General features: G+C 47.2%; 1 protein-coding gene across 1 annotated transcript; it reads right to left on the bottom strand.

Moving 5' to 3' along the window:
• Positions 1–1,925: 1,925 nt before the first annotated feature.
• Positions 1,926–21,776, bottom strand: ACAT1 (acetyl-CoA acetyltransferase 1). The gene is made up of 12 exons (XM_043579249.1): positions 21,561–21,776; positions 13,521–13,568; positions 11,610–11,727; positions 10,315–10,410; positions 9,983–10,083; positions 8,951–9,094; positions 8,164–8,314; positions 7,256–7,351; positions 5,372–5,485; positions 4,462–4,526; positions 2,857–3,014; positions 1,926–2,227 (listed from the first exon to the last, which is right to left on the bottom strand). The coding sequence occupies exons 1-12, from the start codon at positions 21,630–21,632 to the stop codon at positions 2,107–2,109; spliced, it is 1,284 nt and encodes a 427-aa protein (XP_043435184.1). The 5' UTR covers positions 21,633–21,776; the 3' UTR covers positions 1,926–2,106.
• Positions 21,777–27,462: the final 5,686 nt, after the last annotated feature.

Genomic DNA, 27,462 nt, shown 5'->3' with positions numbered 1-27,462 from the left:
GCTGCCTCAGTGAGTGGAGTATACAACTCTTAATCTTGGGATCATGAGTTCAAGCTCCATGCCAGGTACAGAGCTTATTTTAAAAAATAAATAAAGCTACTTTAGGGATGCCTGGGTGGCTCAGTGGGTTAAGCGTCCCAACTTCAGCTCAGGTCATAATCTCATGGTTTATGAGTTCCAGGCCCCACATTGGGCTCTGCTGGCAGCAAGAACCAGCATGGTTCAGATCCTCTGTCTCCCTCAAAAATAAATAGCATTTTGATTCTTCTTCCTCTGTGCTGGTAATAAATTTAGTCATTTTTGGAGGAGATATCAAAGCTCTTGCATACCTAAAGATTTCTCTTATCTTTAACACTTTATTTCAATAAAAATCTGTAGGTCGCATGTATTCTAGTGTTTAACAAATAAGAACTAAGGCTACTCATTTTTCTACCTAGATGTTTTCTCCAGAATATCTTCGTATGATTCTGTTCATTAATTTTGCTAATGAAAGGCCTTCCCAACCTGCCCACTTAGTACTTAAAGATGGGAGTGCCACAGGTTTTTGTTTTTTAAAGAATACCATTTACTGGTTGGTTCTTTTTTTCTTTTCCTCTCAGTTTTTCCCCAGAATTAGCAGAGAGCTTTTCCAGATCACTGACTTTTAGATGCAGTGTTAATTCTGTTAGTCTTCAGTGAAATATTCTAACATATTTTGGGTTTTCTTTTCTTGTGTATGTTACCCACCTCATGTTACAGTCACGGCAGATACTTACCGAGCACAGTGAGTAAAGAACTTGGGCTCTGGAGTTCTGCTTGGATTTGTATCCACCTCAGCTACTCCGTGCTTCAGTTTCCTTGTCTGTATAGTAGAATAATAGTACCTACCCTCTTGAGAGTCTTTGTGAGAATTAAGAGAGTTAGTCCAGGTTGAGCCACAAACGTTAGCTGTGACTACTATACAGATATTTTTTTTTAAGTATTATTTGAATCTTAGTAACATTTTTTTCAAGGCGCCTGGCTGGCTCACGTAAGTGTCCAGCTTCAGCTCAGGTCATGATCTCATAGTTCATGAGTTCAAGCCCTGCGTCAGGCTCTGTGCTGACAGCTCAGAGCCTGGAGCCTGCTTTGGATTTTGTCTTTCTCCTCTCAAAAACAAACATTTTTTAAAAAGAAAACTTTTTTTCCTTATGTTGCCTTTTCCTTCTAAGGTAAGGATCCATAATGAAGTATTTGCCAGGAGACTATGCACAGTGACCGTTTCTGCCCCTCCCCCCACCGCGCCCACTCCCCACTGCCCACCTCAGCTTGAACAGGAGCTTTCCCTGCAGAGGGAGCTCTGCAGCTGAGGCTGGCATACGTAGCCCAGCCTCTGCCTAGAGTGTAGTTTTTGTTCCCAGAGGAAATGGAATTCAAGACACGGTGCATTTTATGCTGCTTAAGGACAGGTACTGTGGCACACCGGAATAGGCAGTCTGTTCCCTTCCTTCGTAATCCAGAGTGCAATGCCCAGGATCTTCTCAGACCCGTGTCCTCCCAAATCCTGCCTGCTGATAGGAGAAATTGTACCCATCCGAGACCTGAGCACATGGGTATCTTCCTGTTTCCACCAACACTGACCACACTACCTGTGGCTTCTTCATTAACGGTAGGAGGCCCTGCCGGTGTGACAGAACAGCTGCCCTCACTTTGAAGAGGCTGCAAGGAGGGACACCGAGGTGACTCAGTCTGTTAAGCATCTGACTTGATCTCACGGTTCCGTGAGATTGAGCCCCACGTTGGGCTCTGTGCTGACAGTGTGGAATCTGCTTGGGATTCTTAAATTATGATGGTCTCAAATGGAAGCTTCTACTTAAAAGTCACTAATACTGAACACTGGTGTTTCAACTAGTATAGCTTTATAACAAAAATATTTTAAACTTTTCAAGATTACCAAAGATTGAGAGAAGAAAAAATTTATTTAGAATTTCAAAAGATTTGAGAGTTGACCTTGTTATTAAAAACGTTAAAAAAACAAAACCCCAAACAGATGATCTTGTTACAGCCTGACCCCGGGGTACTTGGTCATACTGGTGGTGCCGGGCCCTTCGAGCCACCTCAGGTTGTTGCTCTGGACACGCGGATGTTCTACAGCCTCTGGACCAGCATGGCAGAAGCCCCTCCTCCTCCGTTGCAGATACTGGCAAGACCATATTGCCCTGGCTTCAAGGTGTGAACCATATGAATGACAATCCGGGCTCCAGACATCCTGGGATGGAGAGATCATTTTGGTCTTTAATAAATTATAGAATACATAACCAAAACCTGTTTCAATTCCAAATTAACTTGAAAAGTCTAGGGGCCCCTGGGTGGCTCAGTCGGTTAAGTGTCCCACTTCGGCTCAGGTCATGATCTCGGGGTTCACGGTCCGCGAGTTGGAGCCCCAGCATTGGGCTCTTGTGCTGACGGCTCAGAGCCTGGAGCCGGCTTCAGATTCTGCGTCTCCCTCTCTCTCTGCCCCTCCCCTGCGTGTCTGTCTGTCTCAGAAATAAATATTAAAAAGAAAAAAAGGCTTTCATTACAGACAACAGAATTTGACCCCTTTTCTTAAACCGGAGAGAGAGGTTTCCAGAACAGGGCTTTTTTTAAAAGCCCAATCGTAAACTTTACTTTTAAATAATCCTCTTCATCGTAAAACTAACCGTTCTTAGGCAACAGTGACATGGCTGTGTTTGGTATCAAGTCCTGTCACAAGTGGGGTTTGCTCTTTCAAGGACGCTGGGAAGGAAACGGTTAAGAGTAATAGGAATGAGCAGGAAGCAGTCTGGTGTAGACAGAGATACAAAGGTCGTTAAGTAGCCACGAGCCTAGATGCAGGTTATTTCCAGAACCACCTACCCGATGGGATGTCCCAGAGAGACGGCACCTCCGTTGATGTTCACTTTTTGGGGGTCAAGCTCCAGCATTTTCATGTTGGCTAGCACCACCAGACTAAAGGCTTCATTTACTTCCCACATTGTAATATCCTCTTTTTTCAATCCTGCATCTTTAAGAACCTAAAAATTTAATTTTACACTTAACATTTATTTTCACTGTTTTCTTGGAATTCCGCAATTTGGGTTTCTATTTCCCCCTCATGCAACAGATATTTAAATTTGGAGTTTCTTAGTTTCCAGGAGGAAGGGCCTTTTTATTTTCTGTTTTAATTTCTCATCTTACTGCACTGTGAGCAAAGGATTTTCTTTGCATTTGTTTTGCAGCGAAACAATTTTCTTGAATGTTCCATGGGTACCTGAAACGAACACGTATTCTCGATTTGGGGATTCTGACTTGACAGCCTTGAGATCTATTTGCCTTGATGCTTGGTTGCAGATCTTGGTCTGCCAAATCAAAGAGTGTGGGTCTTTCTCTACATCTCCTGTAGTTTCTCCTTTATAAAAGTTGCCGTGGGGTGAGGGGCACAGACACTCTTAGCTGTTGTACCTTCACTGTAAATTACTTCAGGTCTTTTATTCTATCAGCTATTGTTCTGGTAGTTCCTCAGCTATGCAGGAAGGCTTTGGGGTGTTAACGGTTGGATGATGATTCTCTCTCTAAAATCAGGCTATTTCCCCTTTCATTGTGAACTTGAAACTATTCCTCCCCCTTCCTCTCTTCCTCCAGAAGGCTCAGTATTTTAAGCTCTACTGCTCCAACAGCCTAAGGCAATAACAGGGCACCTGAGCGTGGCCACCTGTCGAGCTCTCAGTCGGGCCAGGGTCAGGGGCACACTTCTGCCTTCAGAATCCCTGTTGACCCCCCTTGCTCTCCAGGGCGGCACTCACTTTCAGAGGCCGTACCATGCCGTTCCGTTCCTTTCAGATCTGCCACCTGCTGCCAGACCATCACTTCCCATCCTTTCTGATCCTCTCTACCCTTCTTCCTCACTGATTTCTGCTCTGTGGCTGCTGGTCTCAAGTTCTTCCTCAGGGTGACGCCCTCTCTTTATTTGCGCAGTCTTCTGCGATCCTTCAGCCCCTCAACGCGTTCAGCACCGTCTCTTCCTGTGACCTCCCCCCCACGCACACAAAGCAACTTCCCTGAGACATTATCAGAGCGATAGCTTGGAGTATGTAGGTTTTCCGTTTTTAGGTTTACTCTAAGACCAGCTCCCAACAGTTCCCTTGCAGAATGGAGACCTCCTAGTAGTGAGTATGTGCTCTGAATTCTAGAACCAGGCCCCTCAGTATCCCCTTTTCCCTTGCCACGCCAACCTCCTACTCTGGTCATCACACCAGGTGTGAGGTTCAGCATCATACTTAAAAATAATTCACAGTTTTTGTCTGTTCCACCGAAGATGTCTGCGGATTGCTCAAATTATTTTCAGGAGAAGTTGGAAGATTCAAAACCAAGCTATCTCTGTCCTTCAGCAGACGAGTGACACTGAAAACCTAAACCCTGCAGCGTTGGTAGAAACAAACCAGAGGCCGGCACAGTGGAGGACCGGCCCTCATCTGTTCTCACCTTAGGTACAGCATATGCGGGTGCAACTGGAAAATCAATAGGGTCCACAGCAGCATCAGCAAACGCTGGAGTTTAAAAAATTTAATAGGTCGTTAAAATCTTTTGTACAAGTGATAGCTAACAGTTGTTACATATCAAAGCTTGCAAAGATGCAAGCTTCCCAGTCCTAATAGATGTAAACGTATTTGTTCCTTTTCTAGGATTCTATGCTTTATAAAGCCACATTAGTCATCAAAGCCATGGATTTTCACAGGTAGGAGGTTGGAGGGAACTGGCCTCCAGGGACACTGGCATGATCTACACATAACCGTGGGCGCTGCAACAGGCAGAATGCCACGTCCTGCCGTATCCAGTGAGGATGCCTCCAAGCATCCAAAGTACACGACAGCCTCCACAACGGCATCATTGGTTACAAAATGTCAACAGTGCTGAGGTTAAGAAACCAAGACCTGGACTAGAACTGAAGTTGTGAGGCTTTTAGTAAGTAACGAAATGGTATTGGTCTAACACATTGAGAAGGCAAAGCAGATTTTACAACTAGAAATACGTGTAACGAGATTGAGGGTATGACGAGGTCACACAGGAAATCTAGGTACTCGGGCATTTATTATGAGCTATTTCTTAATCCCTAATTTCGCACACTTTTAATAACTACCTTTCCCCTTGGTGCCACGGTAAAACATGTACGTTGTACTCTCCCACTCCTCATATCGGACAGGACAAGAATTTTTAAAGCTCACTCTTCCCGTAAAGCAAGTTGTAACCAAGGTTAAAGGAGCTGCTCGCTCCCACTATGAGTTACATCCCATCACACGGTACACGTGTAGACACCGTGTATTACCAGCATGGAAACCCCACTTCGGGAAGTGTGCAGACGTGAAGGGATAAACGAGCTGAGAACACGACCTACCCGCTATCCTTGCCAGCGGCTTAACGCTGAGCCTCTTGGCGGCATCTGCGGTCATCAGAACCACGGCGGCCGCGCCGTCGTTCAGCGTGCTGGCATTGGCTGCCGTGACCGTGCCTGCAAGCACCAGTGAGCAGGAGGTGAGAACACAGTTTCACACGGAATTCACCGGGGTCGATTTAATAAATTCCTGCAGGGTAATGCCTGGGTGGTTTGCCGCGTGAAAAAAGACCACGATGCATGGTGAGAATTCCAGTTTCCGGGAAGCACATGCAGAGCTAACTCTAACACTCGTGTAAGAGTGCCTTGGGTTAGTTCTGGACCCGTCTGGTCAAAGCTAGCTCAGAAACACATGTATGATGGCACTAGGTACGTGCTGGCTTGCACTTCAGACATACGGACCAGCCCGCTATTTTTTTCTCCCCAGAGAAAGAGAGAAGCAAAAACTCAGTATCAAAACCAGGCACTTGTTCTCTATAATCACTTCAAGTTAGATGTCAAGAACTCTAAAGATCATTCAACTTTTTAAGTTTATTTGAGAGTCCGTCTGTGAGCACTGGAGGGGCAGAGAGATCATCCCAAGCAGGCTCCGCACCATCAGTGCAGAGGCCAAAGTGGGGCTCACGCTCAGGAACCGTGAGATTATGACCCGAGCAGCAATCAGGAGTCAGACATTCAACCGACGGAGCCACCCAGGCGCCCCTCGACTGAACATTTTAAACATCGGAATGTTACAGTATGTAAACTATGTCAACTAAGCAGGTTCTTTTTTTTAATTGCAACAAAGACCCTACAGTAGACCGCAGCTAAAAATATAAAAATATGTTTCTGTAATATGAATTTTATATGATACTTTAAAAAAGACTGACCCAGGGACGCCTGAATGGCTCAGTCAGGTAAGCCTTCGAGTGGATTTCGGCTCAGGTGGTGATCTCACGGTGCGTGAGTTCAAGCCCTGATTCAGGCTCTGCCCTGACAGCGCAGAGCCTGCTTGGGATTCTGTTCCCCCCTTTCTCTCTGCCCTTCCCCCCGCTCATGCATGCATTCTCTCAAAATAAATAAAACGCTTTTTGAAAAATAAAGATGACTGATCCATTCCTATAGTTGGTATTGAGAAACTCAATCAGGAAAGGCAGATAAGTAACTTTGGGTTACGACAACTGTATATACAGCCAATTTTAAAAGCAGAACTGACCTTCTCAAGGATTCCAAAAGCATTAACTTAAACACTGGCATCCACTTATGGTAGCATTTGACAGTTACTGAGGGCCCACCTGGCACTGGCGATAAAACAGGGAACAACTCTGCTGTCGGCTTCCTAGTCAAGAATCTTACAGGGATTTAACATCTCAACGACTTTCGTGTCACAATGCACTTTCAAGATGAACCGCGAATGAAAAACTGCATTCTATACCCAGTCTACAATCTCTTCCCTAGGATTTCTATTTTGAAGGTATTAACCAGTAAGCGATTTTAAAGATTTTTTTTTAATAAACATAATTTGTTTGTTTCACATGAGCCCGACATAACTGAAAATGTTAAGTAACAGCTATATGTTTTCTAGAATTACTTTTTATTTATTTTTTTTTTCAACGTTTATTTATTTTTGGGACAGAGAGAGACAGAGCATGAACGGGCAAGGGGCAGAGAGAGAGGGAGACACAGAATCGGAAACAGGCTCCAGGCTCTGAGCCATCAGCCCAGAGCCTGACGCGGGGCTCGAACTCCCGGACCACGAGATCGTGACCTGGCTGAAGTCGGACGCTTAACCGACTGCGCCACCCAGGCGCCCCTAGAATTACTTTTTAAAAAATCCTTAGGTGGTTCCCAGACTAGCTATGGTACATTCACTCCTCTTTTTGTCACGCTTCATTTCACAGTACTAACCATTTTCTTTCTGGAAAACGGTCTTCAGCTTTGGAACTTTGCTAAAGTCAACACGTCTATATTCTTCATCTTCTTTCACCACTACATCTGGTTTACCTGAAACACAAGTCTTTTAAGTAATCACCAGCCAAGACCACAGTGAGTCGGTGCGATGCGTGGGCAAGGACCTGGGCAGCCTGGGCCGCCTCTGTGCCCGTGCACCTCGCACGGCCCCGGGGACCCCACGCTACCTTCCGTCACCTGGGCCCTGAGAGTGACTGAAAGAGGAGCTTATTACATAGTTGGACGATTCGGATCTTGGATGTGGCCACACCTCGTTCTCTTCCCTCCCTATTCTGCCACCACAGATACGACCCACTCTCCTGACCCTGGGGTCGGGAGAGGCTCCGGCGATTCCGTCATTCGGAGCCTAGTCATCATTTCTGAATGGAAATGTAACCTAAGCCAAAGGAACAAGACTTCACTGTGGATTTAGTCTGCTGGAGTCGGGGGGGGCGGGGGGGGGCATCTGCCCTGTGACCTCTGTGACCACAAGCCCTGCAGAGGGGGCTCTGCAGATGCGGGTGGGACAAAGGGGTGTGGAGCCCAGAGCCGCGTAGCCCCGCCCTTCTAATAAATCCCCGGTTTCACTTAAAAGGCTAATATATGGTCTGTCACTTACACTGCAAAGGTTTTTAATAAATCCATTTCTCGAAAGTATTATTCTCAGCGGAATCTGGGGAGGTGGAACCTGATACTAAATTGGGTTTAATTCTATTCTCTCTCAACTGGCAACATTTCCCTTTAGTAACCATAACCATCTGTGTCCTCAGTTGAACAAAGATAAAAACATACTAATTTAAAACCAGACTTCTACAACATGTAAGTCCACTAAAAATCAAACCGATTTTGGAACGTCACGCGTCTACCTTTCGCCGAAATCGTGACAGGAACGACCTCCTCGGCAAACCTCCCGGCGTCCCAGGCCGCCTGACTCCTGCCGTAGGAGCCCACGGCGTACGCGTCCTGCTCCTCGCGCGTGATGTGCAGCTTCTTAGCCGTGTTCTCGGCACAGTTCCCCTGATTCAAGTTGGGATCTTTATCAAACTAATTCACTTGGCGTAACTTATAAAATACCAACTTTGTATAACCTAAAACCGTGGCTAGCAGGTAAACTCAGTTTCTAAAAATACACTTCTTTCCATACCGGGTAATTTTTCACTCCTGTCTCCTCATCAGGTACTTGAGTGAGCTCAGAAGTTGCCAGTTCAAAGGCAAGTTCAACAGCTGCGGAATCCGTCATTAGAAGTCAGGACATACCCTATCCCCCCGGGTGGGGCGGTTTATTCAACAACTGAGTCAAACTGATGCAGTGGGCAAAGGACAGTATTTTCCCAAAACGAATGGTAAAAGTGAGCATTTACAGAGCCCATCCTTCCTCTCCAAAACACACTTATTTTAAAAAGTCAAGCAGGGACAGTTGGGTGGCTCCGTCGGTTGAGTACCCAACTCTCGATTTCGGCTCAGGTCACGATCCCAGGGTCATGGGCTCGAGCCCCGTGAAGGCTCCGCACGGAGTACGGAGCCTGACTAGGATCCTCTCTGCCCCTCTGCCCCCTCCCCAGCTTACCCATGCACTCTCTCAAAATAAACTTAAAATAAGGTCAAGCAGTATTGTATACTAGCCGATATTTCTCCTTAAAAAGCAATAATTACCATATGGATTTTATTGTAGACGTCAGTCAGCCCATCCTTCACAATCAAGTCTTCAAGCTTGACGCCACCGTACGGTGTAGCGCCTCTGTTCATTACGTAGGGAGCGTTGGACATGCTCTCCATCCCACCTGCCACCATCACATCCTGCCCGGCAGCGAACACGCACAATGTCAGTTCCAACAGGAGCTGAGCTGCAGACCCAGTAGGCCCGCTTCACAGCTCCAGCACACAAGCGTTCTGTGGGCTTCATTCAACATCTGTTACACGTCGAACATACAAATACCCTCTTGCCCCCGATGAAAAAAATGGTCTCAAGTGTGTAATGATGGGATGGGGCGCCCGGGTGGCTCAGTCGGTTAAGCATCCAACTTCGGCTCAGGTCATGACCTCGCGATCCTCGGCTCTGAGTCCCACACCAGGCTCCGAGCTGACGGTGCGGGCCTGCTTGGGATCCTGTCTTTCCCTCTCTCTCTGCCCCTCCTCTGCTCACGCTCCCTCTCTCAAAATAAACATTTAAAAAATTCTGTCTCTGCCCTTCCTGCACTCGCGTGCGCTCTCTCACACACTCTAAAATAAAATTAAAAATTAAAAAATTCAGCGAAGCCAGGAGAAAACCTGCACAATTTAACAAATGAACCTGGGTGTGTAGGAACCATAAATGCGTCATCAATTCTGGGCTCAGTCGAGGATTTGATTCCCAGGGTCAGCACCTTATTCTCATCTCTGATGAAAACCCTCTTATTCTGGCAAATAAAAAAGTCATGATGTTATAAATCACCCAGAATCTCAGAAAAAGACCAAGTAAAAGGTCACCCAAAGACTAAAACATCTTGGCCGAAAACTGTTTTTTAACACAAGACACAGAAGCTATCATCTGACGTCTCCTCCAAGCGCGATAAGCAAATCCAGACGGCGAGCGTCAAACACCACAGCGGCTGGACTCGGGACAAAGGTTCCCACTTCTAAAGCACTCAAGGGCGACGTTTTTGGGGACTCCCGACACCACAGATTGGAAAAGGAGGTGCTTCTTACCTGATGTCCACACATGAGGCTCTGAGAGGCCAGCATGATGGCCTTCATCCCCGAGGCACAGACTTTGTTCACAGTCGTGCACGGAGTAGACAGAGGTAAGCCTAAAACCGACACAAGGCAGGTCACACTTGTGAAAAAAGAAGACACTCTTCGACAGCCGCAGAGTTAAAATGAACACAACAGAGCACGTTAACTTCTGACCCACAACGGCATCGCTCTTGCCCATATAAATCCATGTTCTATGACGCATTTGACATCTCGTTTAAGCGGACATGGCCTCCAACGTGCTGCGCCAAACACCTTAAGTGTAGAAGAAGAACAATTCCCGGTACCTGCGCCCAGGACCGCTTGCCTCGCAGGGGCCTGGCCTTCACCTCCTTGTAGAACGTTCCCCATGTATGCTTCCTTCACTTCTTCTTTCGGAATCCCTTTTGTTACACAAATAAAACAGGCATGTCCGTATTTTATTCAATTGAATAATCAGTGATTACTAATAAGGTATTATATTATATATATTTATATATATATATATATATATATATAAAACGACATTATATAGCGGGAATGGTTTCTTTTTGTCAGCTGTGAGATTCAGACTCACTGTAGGATTTTCTTTTTAAATTTTTTTTTTTTTCAACGTTTATTTTTGGGACAGAGAGACAGAGCATGAACAGGGGAGGGGCAAAGAGAGAGGGAGACACAGAATCGGAAACAGGCTCCAGGCTCCGAGCCATCAGCCCAGAGCCCGACGCGGGGCTCGAACCCACGGACCGCGAGATCGTGACCCGGCTGAAGTCGGACGCTTAACCGACTGCGCCACCCAGGCGCCCCAGGATTTTCTTTTTAATGTTTAAGAGACAGAGAGAATGAGTGTGAGTGGGGGCGGGGCAGAGAGAGAGAGAGAGAGAGAGAGAGGAGACAGAATCCAAAGCAGGCTCTGAGCTATCAGCACAGAGCCGGACACAGGGCTCCAGTCCATGTACCGTGAGATCATGACCTGAGTCAAGATCAAGCATCGAACACTTAACGGGCTCAGCCAGCCAGGCGGCCCTGTAGTACAAAGATTCCTTCACAAGAAAATTAGAAATAGAGGCATTGAGGGACACCCGGGTGGCTCAGTTAAGCGACGGACGCTTGATCTCAGCTCAGGTCATGCATGATCTCACGGTTTGGGAGTTCAAGCCCCGCATCGGGTTCTGCACTGACAGTGCAGAGCCTGCGTGGGATTCTTTCTGTCCTCTCTCTCTCCCTCCCTCCCTCTCAAAATAAATAATAAACATTAAAAATAAAAGAAATGGAAGGCATTAAGTCATTTCTAAATGTTATGTATGCAGTTAGTGCAAAACAAATACTTGTTGCATTTAATCACTGCCCCCCTCAACACAGAAAAGCACGGGAGCTGGGGTGCCTGGCTGGCTCAGTGGGCAGAGCACACGACTCTGTTGCTTTCTTTTTTTGTCAGTTTTTATTTAAATTCCAGTCAGTTAACACACAGTGTAGAATTCATTTCAGGTGTACAACTGAGCGATTCAACACTCTTGATCTCGGGTCATGAGTTCAAGCCCCACGTTGAGCACAGAGTTTACTTATTTAAAAAAAAAAAAAAAAAAGCCAAGCAACTACTGACCTGCCTTTTCAATGGCCCCTTGAATTGCAAGGGAACCAAGCCTAGTGGCTGGCAGGGAGGAAAGGCTGCCTAGAAAGGATCCAATGGGCGTTCTCGCGGCACTTACTATGACCACTTCCTGGCAAGACACAAGATGGGAAGAACTATTTCAAAATTTCACCCAAACCCTCTCTCATTAAATCAACATCACTCACAGATCCACAGTGGTCCCCCAGCCTTATCCACCGGGGATACCTTCTCAGATGCCCAGGGGATACGCCTGAAACCGGAGAGAAATGAACACTATACTGGTTTTCCTACGTGTGCACAGCCGTGACGGAGTTCAATTCATAAGTCAGGCACAGTAAGAGGCTGACAACAATGACTAGTCAAACAGAACCACTACAAGAATATACTGGCATCAAAGTCACGTGCACATGGTCCCTCTCTCAGGATCTTACTGTCCTGGATGCCCCCTGAGGACCACCGTGGTGGGTGATGATAAAATGCCCACGGACGCAGGTGACGTGAGGTGAGCCGGCCAGGCACTGGAGCGGAGCGTTAGGTTACTACTGGCTTTCTGGGGACATCACAAGGAGGATCGTCTCCTTCCAGGCCCAGGCTGACCACTGGGGAATGGACACCATGGAAAGCGGGGTCGCAGATAAGGGGACCGCTTTATTATCTAAAAAAAACAGACGTTTTATGAATGACTACTCCTTAAAACCATCTCAATATTTGAATAGCAGTAAGACTAATCAACCCAATAATGGTGCTTTAGGACTTAAGATCTAACTGAAAACCTCAGACAAACCAAGTCTAAAGCAGGCACAGATGCTTCCCCATTGTCCACAAGAGGTCTGAAACCAGAAGCTTGAGTTTTGATTCTACTACGCAGTCACAATTTAGGAAACAATCAGTTTCCTTGTCACCCGCACCATCAAGGGCGCTAACCAAAAGGCTTCTTCACTGACGGGGGGCTCTGGGTGGGGGGCGATCCAGACCTGTGTGCTGGGTGGACGGGGCTGGGCCATGTAAGGAGGACACGGCACAACCATAATTTCTTAAGTGATTAGTAAGACAATATTAATATGAACCATAAGAAAAAATAGATAAAGCCCTCTTAGACACTGTCAAACTATTTTAACAGTTTTCTCCTCACACTTGCCTTGAGCATTCTCCTAAGGCCGGAGATAAATAAGGGAAGTGTTCCTTAGATTTCTGGCCATTAGGGACACTTGGGCGGCTCAGTCAGCTAAGTGTCCAACTCTTGACTTAGGCTCAAGTTATGATCTCACGGTTTGTGGGTTCAAGCCTCACATGGGGCTCTGCACTGACAGTGTGGAGCCTGCTTGGGATTCTCTCTCTCCCTCTCTGTCTCTGTCCCTCGCCCAATTGTGTACCCTCTCTCTGTCTCCCTCCCTCCCTCAAAATAAATAAACTTTTTTTTTTTTAAGTTCAAAAAAAAAAGATTTATGGCCATTAAGAAGTCATTTGAGGGACTCGGAAAACAAAGACAGCCCCTCAGAAAGCACCAGGTGATCAGATGATGGTCCTTCCTATCTAATACCCAGCCTGGTTCGGTTTCTTTCTGCTAGTATCTTCCATGTGGCCTCTACACGTCCCTCACGGTATAAAGAGGGTCCCTGAGAGTCAGGATGAACATGGCCCAGGTGAGAGAGAAGGCTGTTCGGCAGGAGACAGTGGGGACGGAGCAGATATTTATTATCCAGGGCAAGGGCAGTAGACTGATGTCTCTTCAGGGGCATTTGGGAGTTTAACCTAGTATTTCAAGAATTAGCTATTCCCAACCACAGCAGCCCCCAAGGTGGCCCCACAAACATGCAAATATAAAGATAGACATTTTTTTTATTGACCACATTTTCCTTTAAATTTTTAAAATTTTTAAGTACGATTTAAATTTATACTTACATTCAAAGTGGGTTTTGATACATAACTTCGCTCCATGTATTTTATTTCCTGTAATATAAACAATTATGAAGTTATCGTTTAAAAAATATTAACCTACATCATTTTATACTTCTCGGCAGCGAGGTTATGGGGACTTCTTTCTGCTTCCGCGTGTTTTTATTTCCACATTCTACACCATGCATATCACTGTTACAATCTGAAAAAATACTACTTTGTTAATACACTTTTTAGCTATTCATTGAAACGTTGCTTTAACTTCAGATAAGTTTATAAACTTAAAATTTCTAGGCCTTTTTAAGTGTAAGTTTTATAAAATGTAGTTTTAAGTTAAATCTAAGTTCTAAATTAAGTAATTTTAGAGCTCCACAAGAAAATATCCTCGTTGTTTAAAAAATATATAAGTAGGGGCGCCTGGGTGGCGCAGTTGGTTAAGCGTCCGACTTCAGCCAGCTCACGATCTCGCGGTCCGTGAGTTCGAGCCCCGCGTCAGGCTCTGGGCTGATGGCTCAGAGCCTGGAGCCTACTTCCGATTCTGTGTCTCCCTCTCTCTCTGCCCCTCCCCCGTTCATGCTCTGTCTCTCTCTGTCCCAAAAATAAATAAACGTTGATAAAAAATATGTAAGTAAAACTTGTTATTTTCTTCATCCACTTCTAACGAATGTACTGATTTATCTGAGGCAAACATACCTCCTATAAACATGGCCTATATCCCCAGACAAGTTATTTTTCAAGAAAGAAAAGGGTAAATACCTTGCCGTACACCCCACTTCTTTCTGCACTGCTCTTAGGAACAAAACCCATCAAGACCAAGTTGAGGAAATACAAGTCACAGTTCAGAGACCTGACTTTCCTGGAAATGAACAACTTGCAGGACAAAGAACAAAGAATAAATTTTTTTAGCCTCTGAAGTCAGTAAGCAAAGTAAATACTCAAAACTAACAACTTCTATTTAGAACCTACTCTTGTTGATAGTTATCAATGGGCACTCACACCTCAGTGTAACAAACCCACAACACACAAAGGCTGGCCTGACTTCGCGCAAATAACCCACGGCAGCTCTCGATTTGTAACTCGGCACGAAAAGAAAGTAGATTCGACGAGTGGTTACGAGCAGAGAGAAGCGCAGTAACCACAAGAAACTGGTTTATCAAGTGTTTAGATAACAGATGCAAACAGCAACGTAAGAGAGAGTGCTGTTCCGGGCAGTGGAAGAACAGCATTTAAGATCATCTTCTTTCCCCAGGTTAATACGATGGAGTAAGTCACTCTTAGGTAGAAAGTTCACATGAACGACTTTGCTACAAGAAATAACCTAATTTAGGGGCGCCTGGGTGGCTCAGTCGGTTAGGCGTCCAACTTCAGCTCAGGTCATGATCTCACAGCTCGTGGGTTTGAGCCCCGCATCGGGCTCTGGGCTGACAGCTCGGAGCCTGGAGCCTGCTTCGGATTCTGTGTCTCCCTCTCTCTGTGCCCCTCCCCCACTCATGCTCTGTTTCTCCCTTTCTCAAAAATAAACATAAGAAATATATTAAAACATATATATATATATAATTGTTACAATATTCAAAGCAGCTCATATTCTGAAGCGACGTCTTTACAGTCTTTGTGAGGAAGGGATGTCAAATACACCTGCTAATGACCTGATCCTTCACTCGCTCAGGAACCCCTGGAATCATTTACTTTCCCGAAGGCGACATCAGGAATCCGGTATCCACAAAATATAATCCCTCTATTACAGCAGCATCATAGTCTTACAAAATGAGAAATGTCGAAATTACATGTACACATTCCACGCTCCAAAGACAACATGTAAAAAAAACACAGGGAGCCTCATAAACCATCCCCAGGGATCAGTGAGAAGGCTTACTTGGCGTGACACAACGGTCTCCAGACAGAGTTCCAACAAAACGCTGCGGGCAGCAACTCTACCTTCTAAGTTCTTCTTTCCAATAAATACGTCACAAGTACACACAACAGAGGTCACCGACATGTTGTCACTTCCAGACTAACCCATCTGCGCAGACCCTGAAAGGACATTCCCCCGCCATCTCTACCTGTGCCTCCAGAAGCTGAGTCATTAGACGAGCCAGGTTTGTGACTTCACTCTCCTGAGCTTGCCACGTTCACACTGGCCCAGGGCAGCACACGAGGGCCCCGGCCGGCGAGACCCAAGTGCACCTGCCGAATGCCCACACTCCTCCCTCTCAGCTGTGCGAAAACAAGTGCGCCCTTAACACATCGTATAATCGGGGCTGCCGCGGACAGAACCGACTTCTCGTGAAGGATTCCAGCTTATCCTCTGCGATCCAACTTTGAATTACAAGTTCCCGCTGGTATTCCCAAATATTGGGAAACTAACACACTTTTAATGGAAACCCAACATACTCGATCTTGTGGGCTGTAACTAAAGCAGTGAAAAGAAATTTTTTAAGTTCCCATTTGCACTGAACACGCCAGTCACGGCCTCGCCAGCTACAGCCCTTTCTCAAACGGGGTGGAAGGGACAGCCCTAAGTACCTCTGACTGCACCCTCCTCCCGCTGGCCAGAGCTGACAGCACCACGGACGGGGTGGACTGTGACCCAAGCGGCACCCCGAGAGACCGGCTCAACTGGGTGATGACGGGCCCTTCAACGGAGGGGTCCTGGGCGCTGGAGCCGGTGGGCACCACGGCCAACGCGGCGTCACAGCAGAGGTGGCAGGGGAGAAGGGAGCCCTCGGCAGGCAGAGAAGTAAAGGAAGGCAACATAACTGTTCCCACAACAGGAGGAAAGAGCTTGACGGGCCGCAAGAGGCAAAGGCAGTTCCTCGGAGACTGACCTTCCATCATCGTCCAGTAACGCGGCCTATGATGCGTTGGATGCCGGGAGCCGCCCGCGGTGAATATTCCCAACCCCCAACCCCCACTCCACAGCGAGTCTGGAAGGGAGGCGGAGCCTCGGAATCACGCGGCCTTTACTCGGGCCACTCCTCCTCTTCAGGGGTCCTGGTTCTAACCCAGGGCTCCCAGGCCCCTCCGCCGGCCCCCGGCCCGATGCTGCCTGCAGCTGCGCTTTCACAGAGTCCGCAAGTTCGGGCGCGCCTCCCCTCCTCGTCCCCCTCCCCCCAGCCCCCGCCCGGCCTGGACCCAGGCGCACAGTCAGGCTCCGCACGTTCAGGTGCACCTTCCCCTCCTCCCCACCCGCGCCCAGATCCAGGCGCACAGTCAGGCTCCGCGGCTTCCCACACAAACACCCGCAAACTTCCCAAACCGCCGACCCTGAGCGTTCACCTCACTGCTGGGCTTCCCGGTCCCCAAGTTCTCCCAACAGGTGGCCTACGGTTACCACCCGCTTACCAACGCCCCTTCCACCCCCGGCCTGGCACCAGCTCAGCAGGGTCGGCGCGGCAGGCAAGCCGCTCGGTCTCGGGAAGCGGGTCCGGCCCCGGGCTCCCTGCCTGGGCCTCCTCCAGCCGGGTCCCCTCCACCGCAGGGCGCCGGGACCACCAACTGAGGCCTCCCTGTCCTTGGCGTCCACAGTCACACGGTCCTGGGCTGTGTCACCCCTCCCAGCCCGCCCAGGGCCAGGGCCTCCCTTCTCCCTCGGTCTCACGGTCGCCCAGATGACCTGCAAACTGTCTCCAGCCTGACCTCCCCACCGACCTGCAGACTCAGGATCCAAGCACCACCTCATTGGCCTCAGTTCCGTGTCCAAACCACTGCCCTCAATTTGCACCCCAGGAAACTGGCTGCCTCCCAGCACGTCCCACCTCCAAACATCGCAGTACCCAAGTGCTCAAGCCCAGACCCTAACACTCACCCTTCACCTTCCCCAAAACCCAGATACCCTACCCCAGATGCGGGCACTCCCGTGTCCAAAATACACCTAAATTCTTCCCCCTCTCCACCTCTACTACTGCCACCAGGTCCTGTCCCGCTCTCCCACCAATAGGACAGCCTCCTGCCCAGTTCCCTGCACCCAGCTTTAAAAATGTCAATCAGGGGGCGCCTGTGTCTCTCAGTCTCAGCCTGTTAAGCATCGGACTTTGGCTCAGGTCACGATCTCCTGGTCGGTGGGATGGAGCACTGTGTCAGGTTCTGTACTGACAACTCAGAGCCTGCTCGGGATTCTCTCTCTCTCTGCCCCTTCCCCACTGGCGCTCTCTCTCTCTCCCCCTCCCTCAAAACAAATACACAAACTTTAAAAAGTTATGCTAGGGGCGCCTGGATGGCGCAGTCGGTTAAGCGTCCGACTTCAGCCAGGTCACGATCTCGCCGTCCGTGAGTTCAAGCCCCGCGTCGGGCTCTGGGCTGATGGCTCAGAGCCTGGAGCCTGTTTCCGATTCTGTGTCTCCCTCTCTCTCTGCCCCTCCCCCGTTCATGCTCTGTCTCTCTCTGTCCCAAAAATAAATAAACGTTGAAAAAAAAAAAAAGAGAAAACCTTTAAAAAAAAAAAATAAAAAAAAAATAAAAAGTTATGCTAATTGCAAGCAACAGTTTTCAATGTAGGTATTTCATTTCTCTAATCCCACTGTTAAAAAATCTTACCTAACTACCTTGTTATATTAAATCTTTACAGTCTGAGTGCCCCGTTACTGGTTGAACTGTGCTCCACTTCCCAACCCTGCCAAAACAAAGAAGCCCTAACCCTTGTACCTTAGGCTGTAACTTTATAGATAGTGGTCCTTATGGAAACAAGCAAGACGAGTAGCCCTAATCCGGTAGGACTGATGTTCTTACAGAAAGAGAATTTTAACACAGAGACAGACATGCACAGAAGAAAACAGAAGACTGGGGGAGACTGCCCAGTGCAGACAGAGAACTGGAACCATGTATCAACAAACCAAGGAACTCCAAAGATCGCCAGCAAACCACCAGAAGGGATGAAGAGGCAAGGCAGGATTTCCCTACAGGATGGGGGGGGGGGGGGGGGGGGGGGGTCATGGCAACACCATGACTTTGGAATTCCCAGCCTCCAGAACTCTCAAACGTTTCTCTTGTTTTAAGCTGCCCAAATTGCACAATTTTGTTACAGTAGCCCAAGAAAGCTAACACATCCCCCTTGCTGAAAACCTCCCCTCCCTGGGCTTTCAGACACAGTCTCTTGCCCAGGGTTTCCTCCCATGATGCCATGCTCTCTGCCCTCCCCTTCACAGGATCCTGCTTGTCCAGCCTGTCCTGAAATGCCCTGTCTCCCTAAGGCCCCATGCGAAGTCCTGCTGTCTTCTCCCTCCATGCACTTGCTCTCACGGAACTCATCAATGCCTGCGAAGGCTACCGCCGACCGCAGCTGGTCGTTTCCAAATGTGTATTTCACGCAGTTCTCTTACAGGCCACACCGTTTCCTCTAACTGGCAACTCCAAACTCAAGTCCAAAATACAACTCATCACTTTCTTTCTACTGCCCCACATCTGTTCCTCTGAAAACCTCTACCGTCCACTAAATGGCAGGCCAAGGCCCCCAAATTATACCTAACTCCTTCTCGCTCAGTTCTTCTTAGCCAATTAGTCATGAAGGGCAACAGATTCTACTTCCAGGCTACCTCTGGAATCTCTCCTTCTCTGCCTATGTTTATTAGCACATCCAACTGCTATACGACTTGCCAGCTTACGGCAATATCCTGACTTTTCTTTTGGCCTGAGTAAGAAAGCAGGCCGAGGGACTGAGGTGCAAAAACCATGGGGTGAAAGGGAATGGGAAGTGTATCCACCAGGGTTCAACGAGGAAAATGAAAACCACTGTATTTGAAACATACCTGAATGCAGAGATTAAATACAAAGGTGATAGGAAAGCTAAGAACAACAGGAGACAGGCAGTACAGATTAACAACAGGAAGGCATTAGCACATTTAGGATGTTAGGACAAAGGGAAGAACCAAGGTTACCAAAGCCAAGGGGTCAGGGTCACCTTCCAAAAACAAGAACCAAAAGAGCCCCTGACTTTGTCCGCAACACCATCTAAGGGCAGACGGAGAGAAAAGAATCCTGGCTTCTCCCTTCCTATCTCCCAATCTCTTACCAGCCTCTGAACACAGCCAGAAGTCAGCTGGTAGACACTAAATGTTTGTACACCCAAGAGGAAGACCTGGAGCAATACAGAGGGCAGAAAGGAATCTGACAACCAACAGATCCAGGACAGGCACAATGCAGTAATTTGTTTTATCAGTTCGAGTATTTAAGACAAAAACAAAAACAAAACAAAACAAAACAAAGGGCTCCTGGGTGGCTCAGTCAGTTAAGCATCCAACTTTGGTTCTAGTCATGATCTCACAGTTAGTGAGTTCCAGCCCCGCATGGGGCTCTGTGCGGACAGCTCAGAACCTGGAGCTTGCTTCGGATTCTGTGTCTCCCTCTTTCTCTGTCCCTCCCCCACACTCACCCTCTGTCTCTCTCAAAAATAAACAAACATTTTTTTTAAAGGCAATAGTTTTGGGTCAAAAAAGGAGCTTCGAGGAGGCGATGCTCAGTAGTATCAAGAAGGTAAACAGGAAGAAAAATAATACAAAAAAGAAAAGTGCTGGTATTCTTTGAATGAGTGGCAGGGAAATCTACCTCCAGCCGCTTAGTGATTACAGCTGGCAGGGCAACAGGCTCCAATGAAGTCCGTTCAGGTTGGCTGATCATGACACCCTTGTGTGCCAAGGGTAACAGTCACATTCCATTCAACAAACTGGCACTGAACACTGAAAATCCCCTTATAACAGATTTCTGTAGTTCAGTAAATGACCACTTAATTCAAATTACCAACGCTGTGAACTTACAGCTCCACTCTTTCATCAGCAACTGTGTGTTTGACGGTAATATCTTAACTATAAATTAAGAAGGCTCTGCATCTGTGTTTATTTCTTAACAGGACCTAGTTCACCTGGTCAACACTGGCTGAAACCCTGACTTCCCCAATCATTCCATGAAATACCAAACAACCTGATCCTGGAACTGATCCTGGTACATTTCCCAACTCCCCTCTGCAGCTATGTGGGGGGAGGGGGAGAAAGAAAGAGGAAAAGAACTCCTGGTTCCTGGAAACGCACTCTTCCTGCCTTTTCTATTTGCTCAGTCACCGGGGGTTATTTTTAGACTCTTCCTTTCTTTACCCTTGGCCCTGCACCCTCCCTGTCAAGTTCCACATTTATTCTTTCATCAATCTCTTGCATAATAATGCTCCCTTTTTCAGCTTCTGTTGCCAACATGCAGCTCAAGTTACCTCAAACCAAAACAGACAATGGTTTTCTCCCCCACTTCAATCCTCCAGATCTCTGGCTATGACAACTCCCCCCACCTCCAAAAAAAAAAAAAAAAACCACCACAACAACGGTCTCCACTGACTTGGGTCAAATCCCAACTCATAAAAAATGACGTGGGTGGACTTCAAAGCGTATTACCCCAATCAGCCTGGAAAACTCAGGCCTCACCAGCCACACCCTGAAGTCTTACTAATCCCTAAATTTTGCCAGATCCTGAATCCAAGGTGCAGGCTCCTTTGCTTTGACGTATGGGAAACACAGTCTCGGCGTTCAAGGCCGTGGCTCCTGTGCACCGCCGGCACAACAACCAGAGGCGATGTACGCCCACGGAGGCCACCCCTTCCAAAATACGAAACACCAAGTATAATCTATTCCTTGTATGGTGAGCAGCCATTTATTTTCCCTGGCAAATTTGAGCTGCACCAAGGGCCTCTTTTTATTCCCCCTTAGGGCCTCACGTCTCGCAAACCCAATGATGACCTACTGCACGAACATAAAACATCCTGACAACGATGCTCACAAACATGTTTTGTTTTGTTTTTTAATCCCGGGAAAAATTTAAAAGGAAAGAAGGAAAACCCCGGGGAAGACGTTTCGCTCAGGGTGCCCGCCAGGGAGGGACCCTTCGGCCTGCAACGGTCCGAGCCCCGCACAACCAATGCGCGGGTCACCGCAGGCGCCAGGCAGCGGCGCGCATGGAGCATGCGCGGTACAGGTGGGCTTCCCGGCGAGAGTTCCCGAGGCCTGAGCCTGGAGCTTCGCGGGTCCTTCCCTGCGCGGGCCGGCATTCTGCAGCCCGGGTCCCAACCCCTCTCACCCGCATCAGCCTCCGGAGCAGGGGGCCGCGCCCACGGGCGCCGCCACGCAGGAGAGCCGCCAGCACAGCCATGACCACCACGCACCCAGGGACACCTTCTACGTGGAGACTGCCGGCGCACGCCAGGGGTCCCCGCGCCGCTGCCCCGCCCACCCCGGACCGCCGCGCCCCGCCCGCTCCTCCAATAGGAGCCTCGGACGGCGACGATGCACGCAGCTATTGGCCGACATCTAGGGGGGCGGGGCCACGGAAGACCTTCTGGCCGGAGGAGCAGGCCTGAGCCCGGAAGGGTCGGGAGGCGCCACTGCTCCAGTCTTCGCACTTCCGACCTTGTAGTGCCAGGGGTGTGGGGTCACCTGAGTGTTTTCTGCCGCTTAGATCTACACAGCTCATTAAAGTATTATTCAGACATCTGATTGGGTTTTAATTTATGATCAGATACTTTTGCAGCTATTTCAGTAGGAGGGGAATAGAATGCATATTAACAGCTAACTTTACTGAACAATTAAGAATTTTAATTTAATTTTATCTTTTAAGTTACTTTTTTTCATTTTATTTTTATGTAGGCTCTACACCCAAGGTGGGGTCCACCTGAGATGTAATCCCATGCTTCACCGACCCAACCAGCCAGGTGCCTCTTTTCTAATTACTACACCCAATATGGGACTGGAACTCACAACCCTGACATCATGAGTCACATGTTCCAGCGACTGAGCCAGCCAGGCACTCCCACAATTCAAAAAAGAATTCTGTTAGTCGTCAGGGCACCTGGGTAGCTCACTGGGTTAAGTGTCCAAGTTGGGTTCAGGTCATGATCTCATAGTTCATGATTTCGAGCCCTGCCCTTGGGTTCTGTGCTGACAGCCCAGACCCTGGAGCCTACTTCAAATTCTATGTCTCTCTCTCTCTGCCCCTCCCCACACGCACTCTGTCTCTCTCTCTCAAAAATAAACATTTAAAAAAAATTTTTTTCAGAAAAGATTCTCTCCCTCTCCTGCTCCTCTCGCACACCCACACACTCTTGCTCTCTAAAAAAATATATTTTTTAAAAAGAATTCTATTAATCCTCACAAAAACTCCACGAGTTAGATGCTCTTTTTATCTCCCCCCTAACTAATGCGCTAACTGAACAAAGAAAGTTTGTCAGGTTGCACAGAAAGTGGTAGCACTGGGGTCTGAACTGGTATCTTCACGTGGCATTGCTTTCCTGTTCCTTTTCCCAGAGAACCACGTAAATGTTACGATTATTATCCTCACAATTTGGGGAACCCATTACTTAAGTTTGAATTTTCACCTGTAGACAGTCAATCTTTGTGTCGCTAACATTACTGTCTTTTGTATTGATTGTCATGTAGAGGATACAAGGAGTGACAACAAAGTGAACCTTCAATTCAACTAACCCCAAGCCCAACTCAAGTTTTTCCTACAAGAAAATTCCCACCCTTCATTAGGTTTCCTTGGCAGCTGAGGGAGATTGAATTTTTAGAAGATGGCCACACCCGTACTCAGCTCACCCGACAACAAGCTCTTCTTTATGACGAATGCTCCCTCCCCCTATCAGCGGTGGGGGCCGTGTCCCTAGTCTGGAATCTGGACAGTGAGTGCAGTCTGGCAGGAGCGATGTTGTGTGACTTCCCAGGTGAGGGCCAGGCAGAAACATGAATAAAAAGCCTTCAGGTGATTCCAGTCCCCAGCCTTCAACCCTTCCAGGTGAAACCCCAGACATCATAGTGCAGATAAGCCTTCCCTCTGTGCCCTGTCTGAATTCATGATCCATGGAAACCATCAAAGAAATGAAATGCCTGTTCAGCACCCCTATCTTTAACTTGCCAGACACCCCAGGTTGTCCCTTAAAGTGGTGTTTGATTCCTCCACTTACCAGAACTTCTATATTCAACAGGTCACCAAGTCCTAACCCCTTCCTTTGAATGTCACAGTGCCTTCTCTTTTGCTGACCCTCTAGGACAGGAACAAACCTATTCATACTTAGTGCTTCAACAGCTACTGAAAGAAAATCATTACACTGTGTATCCATGTTTAAGCTACATTTGTGTATATGTGTGTGTGTGTGTGTGTGTGTGTGTGTGTGTGTGTGAAAGGCCCAAGATATAAAGTTAAATTTTTTACATTGAGTTTTAATTGGATAATTATTTATTTTTCAGAGAGGGAGACAGAACACAAGCCAGGGAAGGGCAGAGAGAGAGGGAGACAGAGAATCTGAAGCAGGCTCCAGGTTCTAAGCTGTCAGCACAGAGCCCGACGCAGGACTCCAACTCAGGAACCGTGAGATCGTGACCTGAGCCGAGATCAAGAGTTAGACACTTAACCGACTGAGCCACCCCAGGCACCCTAACATTAAATTTTTAAAGAAATAACTCCGAAAATTAAACAGCTGGTCTGGCCTAGTACACAGGGCGACCAGTTGTGACAAGAGAAAGCTGATGAGTACAGGAGGGGATCAAGTGGTAAAGAAGCGTAAAGAGGATACAAGAAGAGTCACTTATGCAGCTCTTCGTAGGGGACTGTTCTTTCGCAGTGTAACCCATTTACTGCTCACAAAAAAAAACCCCACTGAACTAGGGGATGTTACTATCCACATTTCACAGCCAAGGAAATTCAGATACAAAAGTGGCATAGTTCGCCCAAGGTCACAGAGCAAGCAGTTAGCGACGCGGCTACAATTTGAACCTGGGCCGTCTAGCTGTGGGTCTAAGCTCTTAACCTCTGTACCAGTTTTGCCTTGCGCAAGGCTCACCCTGGAAGCGCAGGGGGCAGTTTTGATTGGACGGTCGCACCACTGTGTTGGGCGGGACAGCTTCTAGAGAAAGTCAAAGAGACTTAGGGGTAATTGGGGGAAGACAGCAACTCCTGAGCTTCAGTAAACAGCTGCTTTTCAAAACTAAAGTTCAAAATAAATAAGAGCTTGGGGCACCTGGCTGGCTCAGTCAGTGGAGCATGTGACTCATGACCTCTGGATCTGAATTCCAGCCCCACGTTGGATGTACAGATTTTTTTTTTTTTTAAATAACAGGGAGGTGGGGAGGGAAGGCAGCTTCATCACTAATGTGAGCAGCATGCAAGAAGGTAGTTAATCATTTCACTTAGGATTCTAGGGATTGAGGGGTGCTTGGCTGGAGCATGTGGCTCTTATCTCAAGGTCACGAGTTCGAGCCCCACACAGTGGGGGGGTGGGTAGGGCTTACTACCTAAATAATCAATAAATAACAAAATTAGCTAAGACCCGAAGGCTTACATAGACTAGGAATGAGAACTTTCCAGGCATAAGGCACGGCTTATTAAAAAGAAAAAACCTGGGGCGCCTGGGTGGCGCAGTCGGTTAAGCGTCCGACTTCAGCCAGGTCACGATCTCGCGGTCCGGGAGTTCGAGCCCCGCGTCAGACTCTGGGCTGATGGCTCAGAGCCTGGAGCCTGTTTCCGATTCTGTGTCTCCCTCTCTCTCTGCCCCTCCCCCGTTCATGCTCTGTCTCTCTGTCCCAAAAACAAATAAACGTTGAAAAAAAAAAAAAAACCTAAGCATTTGAACATTCAAGATTTTTTTTATAGGAAATAGAAAAACGGCCTGCCAGAATAATTGTAGCACTTGAGTGGTCTAAATTTGGTGCAGTGTAGACTCCTACATAAGTCAAAACTAATTCTGGTCTTTATCTACATCTGCCAGATAATGGTGAGCGTCCTCCAATCCCCGTCTCCCCTGCTGCCCAGCCACAGGGGAGTGTGACAGGAGAGCCACCACATACACAGTAAATTCTGTGTTGTGAGAGTAGACGTTCCCCGATGTAAGCCAGCTTGTCTAAAAACATAGCCCACAGGAACACTAGCTGTTAAACAGAAGATTGAGGTGGTCGCCTCCTCACAGAAAGGCCTGGTGATCCACAAAACCCTAAAAGAGCCAACAAGGCGACTCTCCTCTTATAGCTGTAAAGAGAAGACCAGTTAACAGAGCTCGAACTGCTGTTCCTCTTGTTTTGTTTTTCTGGGAACCCTGGACGTCACTGGACAAGTCGAGGTGGGTGTGAGGCAGACGGGGAAGACAGGAATGCCGAGGACAGAAGAAGTGGAGGGAATAATCCTCAAAGCGACAGACCTCAATTTATGAAAAGATAACGAAATTTGACTGAATTTAGGTGAAAATGACTGGATTGAAATTTCTTCCAGAGATAGAAATGGAGTGTTAAGATTAAAAAAAAAAAAAAAAGATGAAGTCCAGTTTAAGAGAGAATTTAAAAAATTTTTCTTTTGTATAACCGGATGTGTAGCTTTAATTTTTTAAAAATTTTTTAAAATTTATTTTGAGAAAGAGAGAGACAGAGCCGGAAGAGGGGAGGAGCGGAGAGAGAGAAGGAGACACAGAATCCGAAGCAGGCTCCAGGCTCTGAGCTGTCAGCCCAGAGCCTGCTGTGGAGATCAAACTCATCAACCTTGAGATCCATGACCTGAGCTGAGTCGGACGCTTACCCGTCTGAGCCACTCAGGTGCCCCTCCCACCCCCCCAATGTGTAGCTTGGAGTTATCTTTTCTGCTATGATAGGTAACACAGTATCTGAACGTAGTTATATTAATAAAGGGCTACATCTTTCAGGGCACCTATCTGGTTCAGTGGGCAGAACATGAGACTCTTGATCTCTGGTAGTGACTTCGAGTCCCACTTTGGGTACAGAGTTGGTCTTTTTTTTTTTTTTTTAACAAAAACAAAACAAAACAAAACAAAACAAAAAAACAGCTACATAAGTTCAAAAGGTAGCTCATCTTAGATTGTAAGTGAACTACATTTGTTAAAGAGACCTAGCCAGTAACCCCATCTACTGGCAGAAGTGTAATGTGGATACTTATGTCTTGGAAAGCAATAGTACTAGTCTTGATAAAATAAATTTTTTGGCCTCTTCCTCTCCGTAATGCCCAGAACTACAGTCATAAGCCCTAGCATGGTTTTCTAAAAGTAGGAGTTAGTTTTAGGAAGGTTAGAACAATATTTTCACATCAAGGAACACAGTGGAAAATAAAAATATTTAAGAGAAATGTAGGGGGAAATGTGGATATTAGATTCATAAAACAAGAAAGATGTTATTGTTCACGTCAAGTTAAATCTTTCTGTAAAGGTAACTTCTATAATAGTCCATTGGAATAACTCATTGTACTAGGTTGAAGAGTGTAGCCCAAAGTTCTAATCCCCGTACCCATGAAGGTGATTTTATTTAGAAACAAAGTATTTTGCAGATGTAATCAAGTGAAGATGAGGTTAGGATGGATTAGGTTGGCCCCTAAATTCAGTGTTGGTGTCCGTGTAACAAGAGAAGACACACAGAGACACACACAGGGGCAAGAGGCATGTGGAGAGAGAGGAAGACGCTGCTGTGGTACATCCGGAAACCAACAAACACCACAGGTTCTGGCCACCACCAGAAGCTGGGAGACAGGCATGGAACAGTCTCCCTTAGAACCTACAGAAGAGGGGCGTCGGGCCCAGTGGGTTAAGTGTCTGACTTCAGCTCAGGTCATGATCTCGCAGTTCTTTGGTTCAAGCCCCGCATCGGGCTCTATGCTGACAGCTCGGAGCCTGGAGCCTGCTTTGGATTCTGTGTCTCCCTCTCTCTGACCCTCCCCTGCTCATGTTCTGTGTTGCTCACTAAAAAATAAATGAACATTAAAAAATTCCAAGAAAATAAAATAAGAACCTACAGAAGGAACCTCCCAACACCTGTATCTCAGACTTCTAGCCTTCAGAATTGCGAAAGAACACATTGCTGTCGTTTTAGGCCACTCAAACTGTAGCGTTTTGTTATAGCAGCTGTATGAAACGGATATACTCATCCTGGGTCAAATTAATATATGTAATTTCCTTATATTTTCCATTCGTATGTTCCATAAGACATCTCCTTGCTTG

This window comes from Prionailurus bengalensis, chromosome D1 (assembly GCF_016509475.1).
Source record: "Prionailurus bengalensis isolate Pbe53 chromosome D1, Fcat_Pben_1.1_paternal_pri, whole genome shotgun sequence".
NCBI lineage: Eukaryota > Metazoa > Chordata > Mammalia > Carnivora > Felidae > Prionailurus > Prionailurus bengalensis.
Note: the sequence above shows the minus strand (reverse complement) of the source record. Positions and strands in the feature narration are given on the sequence as shown.

What these genes read in the sequence shown, in the direction of transcription:
- ACAT1 (XM_043579249.1), bottom strand. Translation starts at nt 21,632, where the DNA reads ATGGCTGTGCTGGCGGCTCTCCTGCGTGGCGGCGCCCGTGGGCGCGGC. An exon ending in TCTACAATAAAATCCATATG is followed by an intron (nt 8,315 to 8,950) that starts GTAATTATTGCT and finishes AACTTGAATCAG; the next exon opens with GGGAACTGTGCCGAGAACAC. An exon ending in TGTCACGATTTCGGCGAAAG is followed by an intron (nt 7,352 to 8,163) that starts GTAGACGCGTGA and finishes CTTGTGTTTCAG; the next exon opens with GTAAACCAGATGTAGTGGTG.